The 25,964-nt window shown below is 37.8% G+C and overlaps 1 protein-coding gene across 6 annotated transcripts in view; it reads right to left on the minus strand.

Annotated features, from left to right (window-relative positions):
- Positions 1-25,964, minus strand: part of LOC131685527 (high affinity cGMP-specific 3',5'-cyclic phosphodiesterase 9A) — a 580,386-nt gene that overhangs the window by 79,351 nt on the left and 475,071 nt on the right. For all 6 annotated transcript variants that reach the window (XM_058969320.1, XM_058969322.1, XM_058969321.1 and 3 more), the window contains one exon: positions 7,427-7,752. In XM_058969320.1, the coding sequence (XP_058825303.1) occupies positions 7,427-7,752 (326 nt within the window). The remainder of the gene's footprint in view (positions 1-7,426; positions 7,753-25,964) is intronic.

The raw sequence follows: 25,964 nt of genomic DNA on the forward strand, positions 1-25,964 counted from the left end.
GCTGGGTATCGAGTTCTCCACGGAGAAAACTGAGCTAGTCGCCTTTTCTAGGAAGCGTGAGCCGGCGCAACCCCAGCTCCAGCTATCAATCAGGTCTTCACATTTAAATTTCTTGGAGTTTGCTTTGATTCTAAAGGTACCAGATATCACATTAGATATCTGAAACAAAAATGCCAGCTAACGAAATATTCGTGCTATATTCCAAAATTTAGTCAAATTACGAAACATTTCGTTTCATGCATGACAAATAGTTTCGTTTTCGACGATGCATTAGCAATGCACGAAAATCCCCGGATGAACCTATTAGTAGTCTTGTCACTAAGTTAGTGTCATATTCTGATGAGACAAAGTCGAAACATAAATTCTATAAGTAATCTACACAGAAATTTTTTTTTTTTTTGTAATTTTAAATTCATTTTCATGCACAAATTTGCAGCATGAATCTAAATGTAAAATTAAGGGCCACCACAAATACATACAACCTCTAGTGCTTTCTTGAACGAATTTTATTGTAATTTTACACGTTGATTGAAAATTACAGTTTCATTAATCGGGATACCAATGCACTGCTGTATTTTTATTCCAATATTGCTGTAATATAAATGACATGTAATATCACACGAACAAACGCACAGTGGCGTAACTACTGCCAAAACCTGGCCAAAATAGCAAAAAATGAATTTTCGTGTTTTTGATAATTTTTGCCAACAAAATTGTTTTTCAAACCATACTCTAATAAATGACTTCAAGAAAATAGCTTTTTGGATTGATAATTTTTGTATGTAAGTATTTGAAAATGATGAATTTTTAACGGATTTTTTAACTTTGAATAACATTATTCCACAATTTCTCATATTGCCCAAAAACTAAGTATATAGAGACAATATCTGGTACAAAATCGTGATTTTCCCAACAAACACCAAGAACTTGGACCAAAGGAGATTGTGGCGGTTAAGCAAAAGCCCCCACGCAACCCGATCAATAATCATTTATACTCATCATCATTTAAGACCTTAGACGTGATCCATCTGATTACTACACAGAAAGCATGAGTCACAGTCAATATAAAATCAAGTCCCGATAAAGCAGTTAAATACTTTCAATATAAACAAAATCCAAATGACTCCATCTAGCTTACATCGTATGATTCTAGTCATACTTTGTAACACTTAGAAATTTCGATAGAACAATCAAAAGACTATTCCAACCAGCAAATAGGCAACGCGTTCACAGCGAGCCAGAATTCATAAATATCATACATAAACTTCCAATTTAATTACCACAGAAAATGCTTACAGCGCAACAGCGACCGAGCTGGCCAATGTAAATTAACTTTACAGCCCTACCCGGTGCGTCCACTGTGTGGTAAGATTTTTTCTAAATAACAAGCCTTCTCCAAACAATCAGTTTTTCCAAGCGTTCCAAACTGTTTCAAATTTCTCGAGAACAATCACACTCACACACATGTAATAGTTAAGTTTAACAAAACCGAAATTTGTCGAAATAAACATATAGTAAGACTCGAAAACCTCGCGCAAGCGACAGCACTCTAGAAAGAAAATTCCCGAACCTGCGACAAGATCTTTATTTGTTATGTTTTTTTCCTTTTTTGAGTTGGGGCCAAAATGCGCCAATTTTTTCAATATTTTTAAAAAAATCGGTGGTGGAAAAAGTACCTTGTCGGGCAGTTCCGTTTAAAGGACACGGTTTTTTGGGTTCTCTTCTTTCCGTTCCACGAAAAAAATATTCCCAATTAATCCCATTACCGCTTTTATAGCAGTTTGAAAATGGTATGATTTTGCTGAAATATAGGCTAAATAAGCAACAAAGCTTATGTTGAGGCTATACGAACCAATGAACAAGAGAAATTTGATTATATTGATTGAAGGTATACATTGATTAATTTATCGTCTTCGTAAGTATTTTCATTTCAATTTGTATGTGTCCACTTTATTTATTCGAGATAATTATGACATTATGACAATTATACTTATAACTGTATGCATGATCTGCTTTGAAGAATGTGAAATATAACTAACACTAATCTTACTGTATTAGTAGTCACACACACATGCACAAGTTGCCTTCTAAACGTAGGTGAGTCGTTCGTTCGGGTTGTATCTGTTGTGAATTTTAATACTGTAGTGGAACCGGGGGCTATTCGGACCTACATAAGCAAATCGCCCTTTTAGGTGGATAGATGTGACAAAAAATTACCGGTCTAGGGTCCTAATTGTTAGTTTGAAACCTCAGCTACATTTTAGAACAATAAAAGGTTCATTTGCACCACTCAATGGCAGCGCTAGGCGACGATTTGCAAACCTCTACGCTTTTCCATCCTTTTACAATGTAGGGGTAATTCGGATCTCCAAACGGGGCAATTCAAACAATCATTTTTTTATATTTTTTTTTACAATGGAATTTTGTTTAACTATGAAATATTTATAAGAGGCACTCCTTAAGAAGCAAAACCAAAATAAATTGCTTTACAAAAACTTAACCTGGTAGGTCACAGCTGTCGATTCGGCGGTCCATATATTTTCATTGCTGTGGCGTGTGCAATGGTATGCGCAGCCGCAACCCGCTGAACGGTGGTTGACGGAATAGGGGGTCCGAATAGCCCCGTACGCTCATTTCGTACAAAGGTGAGCACCAAACAAAAATCATTCCATAAAATAGGAGCCTCAAGCTTTCCAAAACAGTTACCATTTATTTTTTCACCTTTATTTGTTGATTTTATCACGGTTTTTTCATTATAATGATTTTTGTTTTGAAAATGGTGAAAAAAACGAAACACGTTGTATGTCCTTTCTACAAAGAACAACGAATCAAATTCAGCTCTTAAAATTAATGTTCCAGAATCGCGGTTCCACGATTATGTACAACAGTTAGAAACTTTCGCTATTTTATGAGAAATCGAGGGGGTTCGAATTACCCCCACTGTCTTAATAGCCCCGGGACCCCCTATATAATGCTTTGTGCGTAGTCTATTAATTAGAAAAAATATTCACATTTTTATGTAGATTACTCACACACATCCGACTAACGGTATTAGAAAATTTTGTTTACAATCGATAAAAAAAAGTTCATTACTGATATATTTAAAAAAATGTAAGTATAAGCATTCTATTTTTGAACCATCGACAAGAGGTTATTTTTATATACCGATAGAAGCATCAAAAGGCTCACAAGAAGATATAGTTTTCAAATTCTGGAACAATTTCCTTCTAAGTTTATTTAAGATAAAGAATTTAGAAAATGAGCTAGCGGAAGATCTTAATTGCACTAAAGAAAAACTAGCATAATTCGATTGAAAGTTAAGCAATTTTTAAAACAAAAAAAGCTTTAATTTGAGGTGTTACATTCATAAAATCAAAACCTTTAAGTGTGAAGCTTTCCAACTGACACCCGGCATCCCCAGTAACATCGTTAGATTTGAAGAAATCAAATGAGAAAAGTGTTTTTTTTTTATTTTTTACTTTGGCTGTGCATTACACTGCTAGGAGGATTAATACGATAATTATTTATTCATATATTGTCAAAAACTGCAAGAAAACACTTCTTACTACTCTTTGACTTATAATAAGGCTTAAAAACGTGCAAAATAGTTTTGGCCAGGAATTTGGTAGCTGTGAAACGTGTAAAATCATATACTTTTTGATACACCCATTTAGTGCATCGAATTCAACTTAATTTTCAATCAAATTTTTTATTCATTCTTTGTATGTTTACATTCGTATTGATTCACATGTCGTTTAAATTTCATTATTTTCTGGTGTGTATTCATGGCAGATTTACGAATAAATGCGTGCTGCGATATGAATTTTTTGCGCATATTTTTTTAGGGATTCTTCGGAAAAAATCGTGTATATATTGCGATAAGTGCGTGTAAATATTAGGAAGATTTTCGTACATTTGATCAAACAATTCATTTGATTAACAAAACAGATTCGAAATAAGTCTACGAAAGCCGTTTCGTAATAAAAATAAAAACGTTTCCAAGAACTACGAACAATTCATCATAAATGCGAAAACTTTGTATATTTCACGTTTTCTGAACGAAACCTGTTCGTAGCCGATTCACGAATATATTCTCTCAGTGCATGTAATCCCCATATAAACCTTCAATCGCTTTGAGGCACGTGTTAAAATGGTCCAATTTCGCTCAAATTTTGCCCACTTTTTGAATTCTTGATTTTTTGACTGGCGATAGACAAAATTCCAATATCGCAAAAATAACTGCCACCCTAATAGACATACTCACAATTCGTCCAGCTGAGCCTATAAAAGGTAAAAAGACCAGGCCCTTCGGGTCTCAAGCGTTTTGAAAGTTTGGGCCAATTCTTTTTTTTATTTTGATTACAGAGGTTTTAGCCTTAAGGTCATTCGCCTCTTCGTGTTAGAAAAATCTCTTTCTTAAAAATTTCTTACACTATGAGCGGGGTCGGGATTTGAACCCAGGTGCGCTGCGTACAAGGCAATCAATTTATCAACTACGCTACGGGACCATTCATAAATTACGTAACGCGTTGGGGGGGGGGGGGGGTACGAGAAGTTGTGACTTGTTGTGACATATGGGGGAGGGGGATAGGCTAGATCGTTACGTAACATGTTTTCACTGAACAAAAAAAATTTTTCGAAGAATTTGTTACGTAATAGGGAAGGGGGGGGATAGAAAAATTTGTTACAATTTGTTGTATCAAAACTCTTCAAACTGTCTCGGAAGTCTGTTATTTATTGTTACGGGACCCTATGGCAATTTGAAAAGTGAAATTGGAATGGAATGGCCACTCACGGCCCCACGGGAACCTGCTCCGGAATGTCCGTTCCGGGGTCAAATCACCAAATTGTTCCAAAACCGTGAGATACAGCCTACTGATGCAATTCCAAGAATTTTGATACCCATATTGCTAGTATTTCATTGAAATTCACAAACAGTGTCCCAACACCGGAACAAGCTTCCGGAAATCCGGATTCCCACCGAATCAAGTAACCATATTCATTTTCACCAAGTCTAAAAGTGGATGAGTTCTTGAATCCAAAACAGAGTATCAAAATCGGTTAAAAATTACCTTATTTATTGGCATTTCAGTTTTGTGGGAACCCGGGTACCCACGTCAGGCCGACGTATTTACGTAGTAAAAAATTCAGGAACCCCTCCTAACTCCCCCTCTTACTATATCAACAATATTTTTAACCGAAAAGCTTAACTTAGTGAAGTTCTAAGATGTCACAAAGTTTCAATTTCCAGCTATGGATAAAACACTAGAATTTCATTAATTGAAACCTAAAAAGGTAACCGCGTCGGACACATAACGGTTAACGTTGATGACTCTATAATTGACCGAACAACGCGGGTGTTCTGAACCATGAGAAAATTAAAAAATTACCGGTTGGCCTAAGACCGAAGGCCACCACTACGAAACATTCCATCTCACTGTTGTGGTGTTGTAAATCGTTCTTTTTTATATTCAATAGACGTGAATTTTTTCGCAACTAAAATCACACGCAGCGAACAATAATCCATATTTAGTCAGTAGGCTAGTCACACGTTAACACTTGCTCTCAGATGCGTTTTAACCCAGCAGTGGAAGGAAACTAATGCGGACCAGTAGCCACCTACTGACACTTCCATTCAACCATCCATTAGCACGCTGTACATTTTTATGCAGCGCAATTGGAGTCGGCTTTTATCCACAATGAATTCTCACCACAACCCGAAAAGGATTATACAGCTTCGTGCCGGTGCGATCGAGATCTTTTCTATTCAGTCTCGCAGTTGACATTAGAAATTCAAAGCACTTCCGCGCGAAGTACATTAGAGCTACCGTCGCATGGTGGGTGTGATGTCGCGAAATTGTGGTCAGTATTACCAATATTGTTAAAAAACAAGCCCTCACACCTTTCGAATTTGGTTGTCATTTACCTGTTCGGGATCGGATGAGATTTCAGCTTTCGGGAATAGGTTCGTCGCTTTCAGTGGCGGATTCACGGGGAGGGTCTTTGGGGTCCGGACCCCCTTCGAAATATTTTCACTTGATGGGAAATTTCAAAATAGTTTCAATTTTATATAAGTTTTTTCTCAAAATCATCCCAACCCAAATTTGTCCAACAAAACTGATATTCAGTAAATAAGGTTATTACGTATTACGAATTTCACAATTCGTAATTTTAAAATAAAAATTTCGGACCCCTCCCGAAATTTTTTTCTGGATACCGTACCTGGTCGTTTTGGAAGCTTAATGTCTCCAACTTTAAATTCTCGTGACGATTTGCGTACAATTATTGATGTTTACGAAACTTCCCCTACTATTTTCGAAAAATTGCATCCAACCTTCAACCAGCTCTAACTAGCAGTCGTCCCACTGTGTATCGCTGCCCTGTTAGGTCGTGTCATTTTCCCTACGGTAGTGGAGGATATTTTATCCTTTTACGGGTAGAGTACTTCCACTAGCGAGCACCGAATGTCATCGCTAATGCATATGGATATGGTCGCTGATGACGTTGGTTCTCGCTTGAATAATTTTCTATTCTAAAATGGAGTAGAAGAACGTGGCTTTGGGCAGCGCCTGGGTATTATCCGGAGGAAGAATAATTTTCTATGAAAAAATCGGATTTTTCATTGAAAGCTTTGTAATTGCTGCCAGAGCTAGGCTTTTAATCTTTTCAGTTATATTTTAGGGACTTTCAAAACATTGCATGCAAGATTTATATAGATAATAAAGCCACGGTCGTTTTCTATTAAACCAACTTGCTTACTGAAGAGTAAAAAACACTGAATCTTAATTTTAACAGCTCTTGCGGGAGCTATATCAGACAATTTAAGTAATTTTGTCATAAAATAATAAAAATAAAAATTGGTTCGTACTTTTACCGAATCTATCTAGTCGACTAAGTAGTATTATTGATCAATTTTTCGTTTCTTTTATTCGAATAAACACCAAGTTTGCATCTTTCGTAAACCATATCGTCGGTAACGATTCAATAAACGGAAAAAAGGCGCATTGGGAAAAAAGCAAGCTACCAAACGCAACCACATAACCTCATTATTCTTTTGTCGACTCCTCAGAAGCCCACCCGCCGCGATTCCATTCACTGCTAATATTCCACACGATAAAACCATATGAAATTCTCATTCATGTGGCATTTTCATGGTAAAAAGCGAATAAAATGATATATGAATTTCACTTGGAAAACCAATATAACGCATTTCATGTGGTGTTTGAAATTATATTTTGACTTCTTTCGCATGAATACGATATTATTAAACAAAGTGATATTCATGTATTTTTAGTCAATGGTATTTCTTATGAAGTTATCGTTTTCACTCTCAATTGGATATTGAAATAGCAACCGTTAACTGATTTACAAATGATGTGAATATATCTAGCTTTTTTTGTTCAGTGCACACCCATACGCTACTCACCATTTGCGCCACGCAGAAACAGTGCCGATAGTTGTGGAACGGGACGTCATTGTAGTGCTTGTACACCTCGTACAACCACTCGCGCAGCGTCTCCCGCGGGATCTGGAACTTTTCCAGCAGGTTCAGCTCCACGAACATGGTCTGCATCAGGTGGATCACGTCCCAGTACTCCCACTCGTACGAATCGAATGCCGGCAGCCGGAGGGCGGATTTCACCTCGTCCGACAGTGTCGTATCGGCGATCTCCAGGAAGCGCTTTTTCACGTCCGAATGCTTCGGCAGGCTGGTCTTCCGGTGGGGCGGACCGCGTGGTCGACTCGAAAGACCTGTTTTTCGGTAGGGTATGTGTATGTGTGGTAGAGAGAGAGAGGAAGAGAAAAAGCAGAAAAGGAACATCGATTAGAGCAAACTTTCCACCTCATGGTCGACGACGGACGGCGAAAAGTGCTATCTATTTCCCAGCAATCGTTTAATGGGTGCACTTGTAGCAGCTTACTGCTGCACCTTCTTTCCCGTCCGACCACGTCCGTGTTCTATAGGAAAGAAGAGGTAGTTTAATACCCGATGTTGCTTGATACAGTGCACTTTTTCACAATATGTATGTATTCGTAAACAAGTCTTTCATACAAAGTGTGGTATGAATAGAAGCTTCTGTTCTTGTTACCAACGAAAAGCCGATGTGTGTCCGCATAGAGGCAACAGGTGCATTTGGTAATGGTACTGTTGAATCAATTTTCTACCTAGTGTTCGAGAAATTCGAACGAAAGTCATTTAGTAGAAATTTATACTTCCGTAACAGGTTTAAGTAATATTTGAAAACTCTTTGACTGGTTTCTAAGCTACGTGGTTAGTTAAAGTTGTAGAATGATGAAAAATGCCATTTTCCGTTGGCCTCTAATACGCCAGGATCGGCTTTTAGAAGTTACAAGCTAATACCCATCACGCGTTGCTGCGACTTTCAGCGAAATAGGAAGAAAACACAATTTGTTTCGAAGCACCATCTGGCGGGCAGATAATCCCCAACCAATAGCACACAAACACGCTTCATAACGAATGCCTACTATGCATATTTTTTACGGCATTCGGTTAAGCCGTTTGGGAGTCCATAAATCACATACATACAAATATTGACTTTTATATATAAAGTTATAAATTATATAAACATTGGAAATCAGACAAAATAAAAAATGTGGCAGCGTACTATTTATGGTACACATTTGAGTGCTGAAGAGAAAGGCGTAATCAGACTTTGTATACAAGGTCGCGTTTACAAATTATACACATTTAAAGTCAAGAATATAGAAATAAAGGTTCAAAACAGTTTTTATATGGTCAAGTTTACATAATTTCTGAACTGTCAACTTTGAGGTTTTAGAGTCTTCGAAGAATTTTTATTGCATACCATAAAAAAAGTTGATTAATCTTCCTAAAAGTAATCATGTAGAACTAACTCTCAAAAAAATAGAGATTAGAAGTCTTCAGTGGAGTTGTTGAGAATGCTACATATTAGAAACAACTTTGTTGAAGACACGAACCCACCACATCCACCGCTGATGGACGGGGTTCTCATTGAGTTCGCCACAAAATCAGGATAAACATGTGATAAGGGCATAACGCAAATGAGAGCCTCTCTGTGTTTACTTTCTCTTTCGATTATTACGGTGTCATCATAACACTTTCCAACATTATTTCAATAAATATTGAAAGATTCTGGTATATTATGCTAAGAGTTAAAGAGCAAACGTAAAAGCGGCCTAGTTGTTGACGGAAGAGAAAGTAAACACAGAGAGGCTCTCATTTGCCTTATGTCCTTTTCACATTTTTATCCAGAAATGTGTTGCTGGTAGCTAGTGTTAATTGGCAATCCTCTACTAAATCTTAAGCTGGTGGTTTTGTGGGAAACTCGGTTCCCAACGTATAGGTTAAGCAGTTTCCCCGAAACGGAACTGCCGGAATTAACCGTAGAGACTCTTTATTTCGTTGTTTCGAATAAAATGATTCTCACTTGTTCCTCTCTCACAGCTATGAGATGCAGTGACGGCGTTACTAAAACTTCGCCCCCACTTTATTACAACTGACAGGTTTAAGGTTACGTATCCGATGTGTTTCTAGTAGTGTCCTGCTCTTCCAGTAGTTGATTATAAAGCCAGGGTGACGGAAGAAGCTTTGCTGATTGTAGTGAGTTGCTGGGGGGAAGCCCCTTCTACCCCGAATGGTAAGGTAGAGGACCCGTGTAAATCTGATCAAATTATATTTGGTCGTAGAGTATGAAGTCTTTGAGGAATGACAAAGCACCAGTGGCGTAGCCAGGGGGGGGTTTTGGGGGTTAAAACCCCCCCCAAACCAAAATTAATTGGATTGAAAAAAAATTGATGCTGACGAATTTAGTTTAATATTCCACAAAATATTTTTGGAAAAATATTATCTGATCACTACATTGAGAACTGTGTTTAAATCGTCATGAGAACTTTTGGAAAATTATGGGAAGGGGATCTTGTAACTTATCTCTTAACCAAAGTCCCATAGTTGTCAAATTACTTCAATGTAAAATAAAATAACTGTCTGAATTATTATGAGCTCATTTTTGGAAAGATGCTTCAAAATATGGATTAGAGACAATTTTTCGAATGGGAATCTAAATTTGAATAGGTTGATTGCATATAAAACATAAACTTGTTTACCGAAAACTTACATGCATTTCAACATTAGCTGAAAATGTATTTTTTTTAGATTGTGAAGAATTTAGGCAACAATTCAATATGGTTAACAACAAGAATAACATTTCAGAAACCAGTTGAAAGCTGATGTAATTTTGTCTCTAGCAGGTCAGGATCGGTTTTATGAGCATTGGATTTTTGTTGTATTATCAACTATATGAATAGCCTCTTAGCAGGATGTAATGAATGTGCTACGTACTAGTACTGCAAGTTGTGAGGTTGACTAATGAAGAAAAGTAAAATTAATGCTCGATAAATTTTTAACGGTCACGATCACATTCATTCGAAACTGCCAAATTTCGATGTTAAGTAACATTGAAGAATTTCAAAACGTAAAACTGTTCATCTGCTGATAGAACAATTTTGACGGTTAATCATCCTAGAAGTAATTATAGACAAGAATTACTCTTCAACTAAATTTGAGTCGAGACTTAATGTCTCCAGCAAAGTTTTCGAAAGTGCTATTTCAAACAACTTTGTCAAAGACATAAATATCCCACATATTCAGAGTATCGAAATATAGTAGTAGAAAACCTTTACAACAAGCTATTCTGAAATTACTGTATTTGATAAATCTCTTCTGCGGTAATTAAATAATAAATTCACATTGCGTTCAAGGTGCCTTTGAAGCTTACAAAAAATAAGGGAACTGGATATAAAACAAATAATTCCCAGATATTAAAAGAACTCAAAAACACAAAGAGTGATTCCATTTTCAGGAGCTAGCATCAATTCAGCGCAAGCTTAGTCCGCCCACCAAGTTAGTGTCGGATTCTGATGAGATGAAGTCGAAACGCAAGTTTCAGTTCCATCCATCCATAATTTAGTTATAGGTTTTGTGTTCTCAACTCGCAATGATTATTTCAAACAATTTTATCCGTAGCGCAGAAAAAAATAGTTTTCACCTAAATTTTTCTTCACTAAGAAGAAATATAGCAGGCCCAGTCCATTTAAATCCCTATATGTTGAATTCATGTAGCCTTCATATTTTCAACAAAATTGTTTGAAATGACATTATCAAAAACTTTGCTGAAGGCACCATGTCTCTTAATATTTTTGAAAAATTAATTCACCATAATTACCTCTATGAGAGTTAATCACTAAAATTTCTATATCAAAGCAGGCGCTGTTTTATGTTGATAACTTCCCGAAGTTGTCAAACCTTCAAAGTCAAGGATTATTATATTAGGTGATCTTGAACGTTGAAAATTTTTTAGATCATTTATCCTACTTTAAAAGATCGCAATTTTTGACTTCATTGACATATTATACAAGAAAATAATCTATAGAGGTTTGAAAACTGTTCCATGTTGATCCTTCTTTTTTGTAGACTGGAATGACATCTGTTAGACTACTTATGTTTTGGAGTTTTCAATAATTTATCAAACTCATATTAAATTTTAGCATTTTTTCAAAAAATTTGCGATTTTCATCAAAACCCCCTCCAAACCAAATTTCTGGCTACGCCACTGCAAAGCACTTTCGATAAACTCTTTGACAGAAAGGGGTGGTGAAATTTTCGCAAGTTCTGAATTTCAGGTAATTGACCAACATGAGTTTCACTGTAAGGCGGTTGTTGCCGGAGAGTTGTCATTACGGTTGACTATTCTGACAGCAGTGCAGCCAGTTGATCGGTCTTTGTGTCGATTTCTTCGACGTTGTAATGACCGGGGACCCAGCGCAGCTTCGAGCGTTCTTATAAATGACATTGCGTCACAGAAGAGATCAACTGGCACTTCGTCTGGTTTGCGGGAGATGTCGAGCATGACTAATGGAGTAGGAAGACAAAGTACGAGTCGATCTTGCTCATCCGACGTCCACTTCGTCATCCATGAAGATGCGGAAGTGGAACGCGTATCCATGGTTAACTAACTTTGTATAGTCCGAACTGTTGCTTTGGGCGTTCACACAAGTTGTTTAACTGTTTGGATGTAATGTCTAACTGGTGCTAGTATGTGTTTAGCGTCTAATTGGCTCCAAGTTGGCGCTATTTACTGACGAGTTGAATCCAAAACACCAAACCCTTGTTCTTAAGATTCAGTAAAAGCCCGCATTGATGCAGTTTATCCGAGAGAACTTCAATTTACACAGAATCCAAAACCCCCTTTATTATCCAAGAATACAGATGTCACTTGCTCTTTACGATACTTATTGGATTTCTAATGCAAGCAGTACAAGACAATCACTCATCTCCTTGTCGTTGCGAATGACAAATTGAGTATCTGATAGCAAACCGTTCATCTCAATTCAACAGCTTCCAACACTTTCCGGGTTTACAGGAAACAATTTTATTCGGCCGATACGAATTCTAGTCGGAGGCTGATTTTACTGGTTTATGAATAGCAACCACTATTGTTTGTCTCCAGCTACGTGAATAAATGTCATTCAATCAAATGTTATTTGATGAATTTCGTTTTGCCAAATGCTTTTTTGCCGAAGCAGTCATTATTCAATCAAATGTTCATATGCTCAAACACCGTACAGTCCCTAAATGGACCATGAATTTGATCCGTGTCGAATTTCAAAACCATTAAATAGTCCCAATTACCCATAAATACACTAACATCCCATCCCCTTTAAAACACTATCAAAGTAAGCTTGTAAGCTTTGGAACGTTTATATATTTTTCGGTACGCCTCGAATCATTTTTGTCGAAAATATTGTTTTCAATTTTAGAGTATGTATGACATTGATTAAGAGCCAACTTTTCAAAAGATGGCACCTCTTTGTTCGAGAGGTCGTTCTCCGGTTTCGATGAAAATTTCAGTGTTTGTTTGTGCATACATGTGCATCAAATATTAGAATTCTACTTTGAGGGGAAGTAAGGTAAAATGGGCATTGGAAAATGGTCCAACGAAATCAGTCGAAATTTTAACTTCTAACTCTGGTTTAACTCAATGATATCTAATTCTGCTTAGTTTTTCTGAAAGGGCTTTGGGAGGGATTGAAAATAGGCTATAGTTTTTGATTTGTAACACTCAAAAACTTTGGACTAGGTGACTAGCTCTTAGAAAATGTTTTGAAAAATCATTCGAAAAGGGCTCAGAAAAATTAAAAATTTCAGCCCATCTCTCGTTCAGAGCCATCAATATGGTGCACCAACTGAACATAAAAAGGATGAATAGTTTTAAATATAGTTCCGCTATAGATTTTGACTTCACTTTTAATACTTTCAAAGCGGAAGCGTTACGTACACTACCGATCGTTTCGTGCCGGTCTCCAGTTTCCTATCGGCCGAATCCACCGTCTGCTGAGATTTGAGAAAGAGCTACTACGTCGAGCGTGTCGGTGCGGGAGCATCCGTCTAGTTAGCGACCGTAATGGAATATCTCACTGCCGAAATATTGAGGCAAACGCAGCCTGTGGAAACCAAAAAAAAACAGGATTATCCTCCGTCAGCTGCAGCTGGCCAATGGAAATGACGAAGAGCTAAAAAATTACTCTCCGGCGTGACCATTACCCAGGATGGTGTGTTGCCTAACGTCCATGTCAATCTGCTGCCAAAGCAGACCGAAAAGAATTAAGTTTTTCTTTGTTGGCATGTGAAACGATGCCGAGAAAAACGAGGGGAAGGCAATGTCCAGGACATTACCGACAAATATTTTTTGTACAAATTTTCTGCCTAACGTTCAAAACTCTTGTCTAAAACATGCAACATTCGCTGATCATCCGCCAAATTTCATTTTCGAATTACTCGTTTATTTACCATTTTTTAACTTTTATCGCCGGAAGTTTCCCGAAAACTACACTGATAATATAAATTCGTAAATATAATGAAATCGATCATACAATACACGAAGTCATTCGTCGTTTTCTGCAACGAAGTGTTTTGGTGCATTCTAAATAGTAGGTTTCGTTCATTTCATGAACAAGAATGGCCGCTTGGTGAACGAAATATTTCGTTTTACACGTTTAATGTATACTGCACGAATGTTATCGTTGATATCGATATTATTTTTCGTGAATGAAACGAAAGGTTTTGTTTATTTTAATAAACGTGTGTGTATATTACGAACGATTTCGTTGGTCGCACAAATTAATTTCGTTTATCTTAGAAAAGTGATCGCATTTATTATCATCTTATTGTTTTCAGTCGAACTTTTGGGATCGATGTTTGACAATATAGATTTTTTGCCTTTCTCAATAGAAAGGTATTGCAATTGCTCTGAAAACCGACTTTTTAACGGAGGCCCGGAGGGCCGAGTGACATATACCATTCGATTCAGTTCGTCGAGTTCGACAAATGTCTGTGTGTGTATGTATGTGTGTGTGTATGTATGTGTGTGTGTATGTGCGTCTGTGTGTGTGTACGCGAACACAATCTCACTCACTTTTCTCAGAGATGGATGAACCGATTTTTACAAACTTAGTCCCAAATGAAAGGTGCAATGTTCCCATAGGCTGCTATTGAATTTCTAATGGATCCGACTTCCGGTTCCGGAATTACAGGGTGGTGAGTACGATCACGCAGAAAATGTCGATTTTAAGAAATTCTGCAATGAATGTATAATGGTGAAAATTTTTCCAAAATGTGACCACAACTGCTTCGATTTGTAGTACTAGGTCATTAACAGCAATTCAAAGTCTCTTTGGTCACATTGGCCTCCATCATCGGTTCCGGAAGCCCCGGCGGAAGTATCCAAATTCAGACTAACAGTCACATCGGTTTCTCGGAGATGGCTAGACCGAATTAACCAAACTTAGTATCAAATGAAAGATGTTGCGTCCCCGTAAATGGCTATTAAATTTTATCCCCAACCGACTTCCGGTTCCGGAGTTACGGGTTGTGGCGTGCGATCACATAGCAAATTGGGATTCAAATCGATACTCCGATGGAAGCAAAAAAGGTAAAAATTTCGCTAAAATGTCTCTCAAATAACTTAACTTTGCAGTTCTAGGTTACCGACAGCCAAACAAACTTTCGTTGACTACATTGACCACCATAGACGGTTCCGGAAGTGCCCGGGAAAAGCGGCCATCTTTCAAAATTTACGAACTCACATCAGTTTCCCTGAAATGATTGGGCCGATTTTCACAAACTTAGTCCCAAATGATAGCTATAATATCCCCATAGATGTCTATAAAATTTCGTACGGATCGCTTATATGGTTCCGGAAATATAGACTAAATCGTCCGGTCACATATGAAATTCCCATATAAACCAGAACTCAAAAAATTTTTCAAAGGGGGGACCCCATGAAATTTCAGAAATCGAATTCGTATTTTTGATGCAAAACATCTTTAAAATACATGAAACGTCGAGATTTTATGTTATCTCGAAAAAAATTTTTTTTATAAAAATCGACTTTTTGGGACTTTGCTGATTTCGCACCTTTTTTCAGTTCAATATTACCGTGGCTGTTTTTTCTTTTTCAAAATTTTAGAACTCGAATAATGATTTATTTTCCTGTATATAATTGTCATGTGATGTATAATAATAAAATGTAATATATGCATTTAAAAGTTTTTAATGAATATAAACAACGCACACATTCTCATGATTCATGATTGAGAAAGGCACAATTGCACCGCTAGGTGGATTAAAATAGGTTTTTTATTTAAAAAAATCGATGGAGCCAAATCGATTTTATTGTGGTACGAAGAAATGGCCGCTTGATGAACGAAAGTTTTCGTAAATTTTACTTATTTAGTTTACATTGCACGAATGTAATCGTTGATAACGACATTATTTTTCGTGAACGAAACGAAATGTTTCGTGTATTTTAATAAACGTTTATGTATATTACAAACGATTTCGTTTGTCGCATTCGATGTTTTAGGATCAATGTTTGACAGCACCGATTTTTTTTATAAATTAAAACGATCGATCTGGCAAATTCGATTCTATTTCAACCTGCTCATCATCATTGAGTACTAGAAAGATTGTGGTGTGAAGAAATGGACGCTTGATGAACAAAAGTTTTAATAACTTTTACTTATCTAGTGTACATGGCACGAATGTTATCGTTGATAAGGACATTATTTTTCGTGAATGAAATGAAATCATTCGTTTATTTCAATAAATGTTTGTGTATATTACGAACGACTTCGTTGGTCGCACGAATACATTTCGTTCATCTAAGAGAAGTTTTCGTATTATTAATAACATATTCTTTTGACATTGCTCCGGCAGAGAAAAACTCAAAATTTTTCATACAAAACCATCGAGCAGTTTGCGATGGGTCAACTGAATCCGTACTACTCCAGATTCTGGATCAACTAGAAGCGGAAGAGGTTTAGAAAATCTTCCTGAAACCGGCAGACACGGATACGGCTACTAAATAGTCAGACCGAGACCGTCGTGATCATCAACAATTATATGACGTATAGCAACAATGATTCCATATTGAAGCTCTGTTGATGTTGACGGTTCGACGAATGCTGCTCGTAAATATTATAAAAATATTCGTATATAGCAGCGAACAATTCGTTTGCCAAACGAAGCTGTTTCGTAATAAACCAACGAAAGCCGTTTCGTGGTTTTCACGAAAAACTCGTAATAAAAAATAAATGTGTTTCAATAGAACTACGAACGATTCATTATATGTACGAAAAATTCGTATATTTTATGAAAATTATCTGTACGAAACTAATGCATAGCGATTTACGAATATATTCTATCAGTGTATATACTCTTATTGACAGATGTTTATATATATTTTATGCGGAGAGCTCGGTTAAAAAATTATTTGACTGAATTAATTAGGTACCGAAAGGGATACTATTCAAATTCCCAGAAAATTTTTACTGAACCCGATGAATCAAACTTAATGCGTAAATTTAGCCGTTGGAAAGAGATGCAAGCAGAATTTCAATAATATGATACGCCAACGAATAGTACTACGTCAACAACGTGGTTATATCTCGGACATTACCCACCCATAGATTTTTTTCTAATATCATTCGTATTGTACTGTTTGAAGCGAACGCAGCATCTCCTCGGCTGGTGGATCGTGATCCCGTTTGTTTGTATCATTCCGTGCTACTAGTAGAGGACATTATTTTTGTTTCCGAAGGGTGGAAAGTGGCTTGCCTAAAAAACCGATTTCAAAATATCCAACCGTGACTGGTTCCCGCTAATTCTACACATCGAGCCGCAAATCTTGAACAGAGAGAATTGTGAAATCATTAGAGTGATGCTGTTAAAGCTTGTTAGATTCCTTCTTTTCAGGCGACTACATATCAACACCGGGGGAGAAGACGATTAATAGTATGCGGCCGTGTTAGCGGACTGACTGCTTTCTTTAGTTTATCCAGCTCCGTGCTAGTAGCGACGCCATTTGAATAAAATATGACCTTCCAATACCGAGTGAGAAGACGATTAGTAGGATGCGGCCGGTTTCGTGAACTGACTGCAGTATTTTGTTAGCTCAGCTCCGTGCTTGTAGCGGGGATCAATTGGTAAACACATCTCCTACTAGGAGATTTTTTTCTTTACCAATCAAAATTGTCCTTATCAGCGCTGACAAACCGGTCAGAAGAATTAAAATTTGAAAAGCTTTTCCTTCATCAAATATTATTTTTATATTTTCGATGGTTAGAATGTAACATACACAATAAAAAACAGATATTAACACATTTCACCGAAGCTCGTTCGTGATTGACTCTCGCTGATTTCATGCATAGAGCAGCAAATTTTGAACTGAATAAATTGTGAAATCAGTCTACTGGTGAGTCTGAGCATAGAGCGAAGAATTATTTATCAAAACCATCGCCAATATCAAAAGTTCTTATCAGAGCCACTATAATTATCATAAACAATGATTTAAAAATTTCACCCATTCAAACAATGATGAATATTATTAGATTTGAATTAACCAGCCGGAATGAAACCAAGAAACTCTGGTTATATCACAGACAATACCCATTTATCTTTTTGTCCCAAACTAATTTCTTATTTATTTTTGTATTTTTTTATGTTGTAACGAAATTGTGTTTACAATATTCGTAGTCCTTTGTCTGAACAATTCAATGATATTTTCCTTCTCTTTAACATGAGCTGGTTTTCTATACATTTATTTAGTCCTCAAAAATGTATGCAATATTATCCTTATTGTGCATAGAGAGAGCTCGATAGGTTTCAGTTTTTAGAGAGAGAGAGAGAGAGAGAGAGAGAGAGAGAGAGAGAGCGAATAGATGACATGTATACCTTTCGGGTTTATAAGCGTAACATTTAGAATAATTACTTAAATACTTCATTGTTATTTAATCATTTTTCATAGGCAAAAATACTTTTTGTAAACGAGATTGCTGACATCTTTAAATTTTACTTTTGAACACATAAGTTTGAAGTTTATTTGGCGGCTAGATTTCTGGAATGAGCTTGAAGTTGCCGTAAAATTGGGTGTCTTTGATCACCGGGGTAAGTTTTTATATTATTGAAATCAATTAACTTCAGCTGAACTTTTTAGAAACCGTAAATATTTTTGTCTAATAATTCAATTGCTAACTATTTACTTTTGACTATTTTCCCGAAGAATTTCTTTAGAAGTCAGCTGTATCCTTCTAGGCAATTTTGTTCTCTCTCGATACGTTATACAGTAATGTTTCGATTATATCACGCCTAGCTATATATATATATATATATATATATATATATATATATATATATATATATATATATATATATATATATATATATATATATATATATATATATATATATATATATATATATATATATATATATATATATATATATATATATATATATATATATATATATATATATATATATATATATATATATATATATATATATATATATATATATATATATATATATATATATATATATATATATATATATATATATATATATATATATATATATATATATATATATATATATATATATATATATATATATATATATATATATATATATAGCGATGGATGTATATATGTGTAAAACAATATATAAGTACAAGTATATACATTTACTTAAATATATACATACTGATTTACATATACATACTAAGGTACGTACATATACATATGTATATGCACAGATACATGCATACATATATGGATATATAAGCGTGAAATAATCGAAACATTACTGTAATATCGTACCATGAAATTTCCTGTAGATATGCAATTTACAGAACATTTGGAGCGTTACTTCTCATTTCTAGAGTCTGTGGTATTATAGAGTCCCGTACAGAGGAATGTGCAACACTGCCTAAAATGACGCCCTCTTTTTTGTTCTTGGGACCCACAGTTTTTGCTGTAACTTTGAGTGACTTCAACCGAGTTACACAGTAAATTAATATGGAGTGAATTGAAAACCTTCTGTTTCGTGGATTATAACACTATTCCATGTAATTTATTTTATATCGTTACCAAAAAGTATAATATGCTGAATGCAGTGTCTTGTTTAGTCGATTGAAATATTTCGCCATTATATTACTTTTGTCAACACTAATACTTTTCTTGCATGTTCTCCGAAAGAGCAATGTTTGTTTACTTTGCACGATAGGTAGCCATCTGACTGTTCGATAGGAAGATTTGGCTTCACTCTGTGCGAGCCTTTAACATAAACAACGCCTTTGCTCATTTCCATACACCTATTTTGCTGATCAAAGGTACAAGAAATAATTTTATTTTAGTTAAACGAAACAAAATCACAAATATCAAAAGAAGCTTAAAGAAGCTTGAACAATTCCACATTTTGTTTGTTTCTGTTTGCGCCAAATTCAATACATTTTACTAATATGGTTGGACACTAAAGATTGAAATGAAACAAAATTGTGGGAAAGCTTTAAATTGACGTATTTCTTAAAACTAGTAGAACCTTTCTAAATATACCTTGGAACAAATCAATAAACGACTGTTTGCAAAATCAATTAGATTCTTCAAATAGGATAAAGCTTCTGTTTGCCCCGCGAGCATTTTTTGGCATAATCAACAGGAGTGAAACTGCCCAAGTAACCATAAACATTAAGCCATGGCACAATATTGGCTATACATTTGCACTAATGTATGCATTGAATCAAGTTCTATATTAGCATTATAAATGCGTACAAGTACGGCCGAAATATAGGTTTATCGCTTACTGTCAGCTTTATATACGTATATAGTAGGGTGGGGCAAAATGATCGTTTTTTCAGCACAGCACTTTTTTGGTTCCATTTGGGGTCCCAAACAGCTGCACAAAATTTGGGGTCGATTGGATTTGACCCGGCGTAGCGCATTGCGTTTGAAATTTGTATGGAAATTAGTATGGGAAAGCCTACTTTTTTGTATTTTCAATTTTACAGACTACAATTCTTCCTGCAGTATACCAGCAATTAGATAAAAGTGTAGTCCTGGATATACTGAACAACTCTGCCGAAGGGTGCATGATGCTAGAATATCTCTACAACAAGTTATAGCTGTTCAAAGTTCGATAGATCGAATTAATTGCCAAAAATCTTTTTTTTTTGCCAACACTGCGGGTGCACCCCAAATGGAACCAAAAAAGTGCTGTGCTCGGTTGATTAGGTTATGATTACGTTTTTCCATATAACAATGCCCTACCCTAGTATATAGACTTATATAAAGCTGACATAACGAATACATGCATCAAGGATCTTTAAAGCGTAAGCTTTTCATGAGCATTTAGTGTTATTATATAGCGAATATAAAGCCGATATAATGTGATTGCAATGCTGTGGATTTATTCGGCATATTTCATTGCATTCGAACCTATGCAATAATAGCCTAAGTAGCAAAAGCTGCGCACCTGAAGGACGATGATGATGATCTTTATTTTTAGTTTTTGTCGATGGTTAAGATATTAAATTTTTAAATGACAAAGAATATTTCTTTATGTTTATGTTTATGTTTATGTTTATTACCTTCACCAACAAGCCCCTTGGCCCCAATGGTGGTTGCTTAAACTAATTACATTTTAAAATTGACAACATTTTCGCTTTTATAGCATTCCGCGTCCGGTTGAAGTCGAAGGCCGTCGCCACGCTGTTAAAAATTCGTTGGAGTCCGGTTACAGCGCTCTGGCAACCATAGTTGGTTCTCCTGAACGGAACTCGCAGAAGGGAGTTATTACGTAGAGCTCGAACGCGGGCTTGAAGATCCAGACGTCCGAGGATTGTAGGGCAATCCACTCTGGCAGAGAGTAAGTCCGAGACGAACAGGGCTCGAGAGCAGTCCCTCCGAATGCTGAGTGTATCGAGGTGTATAAGCTGGCAACGGTTTTCATAGCTCGGCAGCTGAAATCTGTTTCGCCATGGGAGATGACGAAGGGCGAAGCGTATGAACCTGCGTTGGACAGCCTCGATTCTGTCAATCCCGTTCTGGTAGTACGGATTCCAAACAGCTGAACAATATTCTAACGTTGAGCGGACCAACGCGCAGTAAAGCGATTTAAGACAATATACGTCCCTGAAGTTTTTCGCTATTCGGAAGATGAACCCAAGCTGTCGTGATGCCTTATCCACGATGTATGACGTATGTGGTTTGAATGTTAATGCCGAATCCATGATGACTCCGAGATCTTTGATGTGAGAGTGTCTTGGAATGCTCGAGCCGAAGAAATGGTAGTTAAACTGAGTCGGTTGGCGTTTCCGCGTGAACGTAACGATTGAGCATTTGCTCGGGTTTAAAACCATTCTGTTTTGATCACACCACGTGCTAAAGCTGTCCAGATCCCTCTGAAGAAGCTCGGCATCGGTTTTATCCCGTATTTGTTGAAAAATTTTCATGTCGTCGGCGAAAGAAAGGCGGGGTCCTTGTAATGTGAAATTGACGTCATTAAAGTAGAGGAGGAATATTACTGGACCGAGATGGCTTCCTTGTGGTATGCCGGATGTAGCGAAGAATGGTGCAGATAGACAGTCCTTAATGCTGATTTGGAGTTGCCTTCCATCGAGGTAGGAACGAAATCAGCGCAGAAGTTGTCCATGAATGCCGAGTTTGTCCAGCTTTGCTATTGCGATGTCATGGTTGATTTTGTCGAAGGCCGCAGATAGATCCATATAAATAGCATCGGTTTGCAATCCGTCAGCGAATCCATCCATTACATATGTTGTGAACGAGAGCAGGTTTGTCGTTGTCGATCGTTTAGGCATGAAACCGTGTTGGTCATCTGCAATGTAGTGTTTGCAGTGAAAGAAAATAGGATCTAACACAACCAGCTCGAACAGTTTTGATACAGCACTTAAACACGAGATTCCCCGATAATTTTCAATGTTCGATTTGTTTCCTTTTTTATGAACTGGAAACATGTGCGCTGCTTTCCAGCAGGAAGGGAATGTACCAGTAGTGAGTGATAGCTCGAAGACTCGCCGAAGTGGTTCAAGAAGCCCGCTGATGCAGTTTTTGACAAAAATCGAGGGAACACCATCTGGACCTGGGGAACAAGATGCTTTCAGTTTGGCATTTGCTGCAAGAATGGCAGCATTATCGACACAAATTCGGTTGATGGTTCGTCCTAGAGAAGGAGTTAAATTAGCGGCGGCAGCGACTTGTTGTGGTGGCAAGCGCTCGTTGGAAAAACGCTTGAAAATTTGTCGGAGAACAGTTGGCAAATTTCCTTAGTGTCGGTGCCTAAAACGCCATTAAACGACATACAAGATGGCAAACCGGAATCCTTTCGCTGCTCGTTAACATACTTCCAGAACGACTTGGGCTTGGATTTCAGTTGACGCTCGACGTTTCGCTGGTGTCTAAAAAAGGCGCGTCTGCTTTGTTGTTTGTATTCGTGGTTGAGTTGAAAGTAGTGATTTCGTAATGCAAGTGTCTTATGCTTCGAGAATTTTTTAAATGCAGCTCGTTTGGCAGATTTTAAACGTCTTAGGACGGTTGATTTCCAGGGAGGGTGTTCATCGGTACTAATTGTTCGTTTTGGTACATGGCGGTCGATAAGGTAGTTAAGAATACTAGAAAACGTCATCGCTGCTTCGTTCGCGTCGTCATTGTTAATATTTTCGTCCCAGTTTATATCCAACAGCGTGCTAACGATGCTGTCGTAGTCAGCGTTTTTAAAATCGTAGACGATAGAGCTTGAGACGTCTTCAAAATTCACTCCTAAGTTACCAGCGAATACAAGATGTAGTGGGGGATGATGACGCACCTGCTTGACTAAAGGAGTCGGTGCAGTGCAGCAGTACGGAGCGCAGTCCCGGGCACTTACAAAGCAGAGGTCCAATGTACGTCCATTCTCGTTGGTGACATTATTAATTTGCCGAAGAGTTGCGCTGCTGTAGTTGTCCAAAATACAACTGGCATTGTTAATAAGCGCAGATTTTTCGATATCCAATCGTAGAAAACCATTACTTGCTTGGCACCACGTCAACCCAGGTAAGTTGAAGTCGCCCAGTATAACGATATCATCAGACGGGGCGGCGATCGAGGCGATAAAAGAAACGGAGGAAAGATGTACATCGATCAGGCTGGAATCACGAATTCTGTCAGGTGGAAAATACACAACACACAGGAACAGATTGCGATCGGCAAGTTTCACTGATATCCACACTTGCTCGGAGCTCGCCCACCGGTCATCGTTGATCACTCGGGCTTTTATACCACGCCGAACGGCGATAAGCACACCACCGCCTGATGTCTTGTTGCTGTTGAGGGCATTACGGTCACAGCGGTAGACATCGAATGTTGAACCAAAGACCTGGCGAGACAGAGTACGGTTGTCGAGCCACGTCTCGGTCAAGGCGATAACGTCGTAACAGCAGCCCGTGGTCTCGAGCAAATAGCTGTCCGTTGATGAATTTAAGCCACCAACATTCTGGTAGTAAATCTCGATGTTGTTGGTGGACGAATCAGGTACAGCAGAGAGCAAAGCGTTGGCGTGTAAGAAGATCCTTTCGTCAATCCCACGAACAGTATCGGAACGGCTCACGGTTGCCTGGTCAACTGTGGTGAGGGATTCGAGGCATCCCGAATCAACTGCGTCGCGCCCCAAAATACGACTATCGTCGTCGTCGAGAGAAATGGTTGGCATCTGATAACAAGATGTCGGAGCAAAAGGCAAAAAACTGGAAGCGAAGAATACATCAGCGCTTGAAGTGTTCGGAACAGATGTATACTTGCCATTTGCGGCAGGTTGGAAGACCCTTTCACCCATCCCACACACAGGACCGGGACGACTGATGATCGCTGGCTGCAAATGCTCGACTGTGGCGGGGGGATCGAGGGCTTCCATAGTGCCAACTGCGGTGCGTCCCAGTATGCGTTGGAACCCGATGGCGGAATGCGGAGAGCAGGAACGGGGTGGTAGCAGCTTGCGGCGAGATTCGTACGATGAGCTAGAAGCGTGAATCGGTTCAACCGTTGTATCGTTACAATTTTTATTATACTTGCCGAGAAAGGCGGCTTGGAAGACCCTTTCCCCACCCACACATACAGGACCGGGACGACTGATGAACGCTGGCGGCAAGGGCTCGACTGTAGCGGGGGGATCGAGGGCTTCCATAGTACCAACTGCGTTGCATCCCAGTATGCGATCGGCATCGATACTTTACATCTTTAATACTAAGCTATTTGGAATTAATATTGAGATTATTAGACTAATTTGTCTTGAATATGATGGACCACCTTGGTGGAATAGTTTTGTTTGGAAGCAAAATTGGAAAAGAAACTACTTAAAACTACTACATACACCTTAAATCTACTATATACAACTTAACCCACTATTTACACTTAACCTACTATGTACAAATTGCTTATTAAAGCATATTCTGATGTGCGGCATTTGTTCATGAATTTTGTTCTGATATCCTCGATGTTTGAGTCGATTTTTGGAATATTAGCCTCCTCGTGTAGGTCTACTATTCCAGTATCGAATGGTCGATTCAGTATCATCCTCAATATTCTATTTTGTGCTACCTGTATCTTGTTCCTGTGAGTTTGAGCACATGATCCCCACACCGGTGTTGCGTAGAAGATCGCGGGTGTTATTATTTGTTTGTAGACGGCCAGTTTGTTCACCCCTGAGAGGCGGGATCAGCGGCAAATCAGCGGATACAAACACCTAACCAAAGTGGAAACCTTCGGCGCTATTCTGCGCGGCGTGTGACGTGAGACGACTGATCTCACCTCACTCTAAGTGACTTTTCTCACCCAATTCAGAAGAGTCACTTCGAGTGATGTGAGACGCCCATTTAACCACAATGGGGAATCTCACCTCACCCGAGTCGACTCTCAGAATCGAGTGAGAAAAGTCACGTAAAGTGAGGTGAGATTAGTCGTCTCACGTCACACGCCGCGCAGAATAGGGCCCCTTAACTAGGGTTCTCTGAACACGTGAAAGACGAGTCAAAGTACATCTATTCGAGGAGACTTGCCGAAAGGGAATTATAAGAAAGCGATGCAAAACCATTGTGGAAAGTAACAGCCAATTGAAGCATTTTAACATCATGAGTAGTGCCGATAGTAGGCTTTCAAATGTGACACTTCTTCATTGGTGCTATATAATGGCACTAGCAATGCAAAAAACAAGATGTCAATCTCTGCACAGTAATAGGGTTTCTGTGCCCTAATTCATCTTAACTCCTGTATTCAACCCACCCATTTAAATACATTAGTTAGAGCAGTGTCTGCTGTCTCTATTCAACGCATTAGGTCAAATGGTAGGATGAATATAGGTGCGTTGTACTCGAGTTTTTGTTCCGCTCAAACGCGAGTATTTTACATTTTTCAAACCAGATTTTTTATGTTGCTGCTTCTTAGAAACGAAGGAAGCCTGCAGATACCTATTTTAGTACAATCCAATCACTGTAAACTGAGTTACAATCAAAATAGTGTGACATCCTTCCTAATGAGATTAATAAGGGCTTGTCTACCCTAGCACAATATTTTGACTTTTT

Source organism: Topomyia yanbarensis, chromosome 2 (genome assembly GCF_030247195.1).
Source record: "Topomyia yanbarensis strain Yona2022 chromosome 2, ASM3024719v1, whole genome shotgun sequence".
NCBI lineage: Eukaryota > Metazoa > Arthropoda > Insecta > Diptera > Culicidae > Topomyia > Topomyia yanbarensis.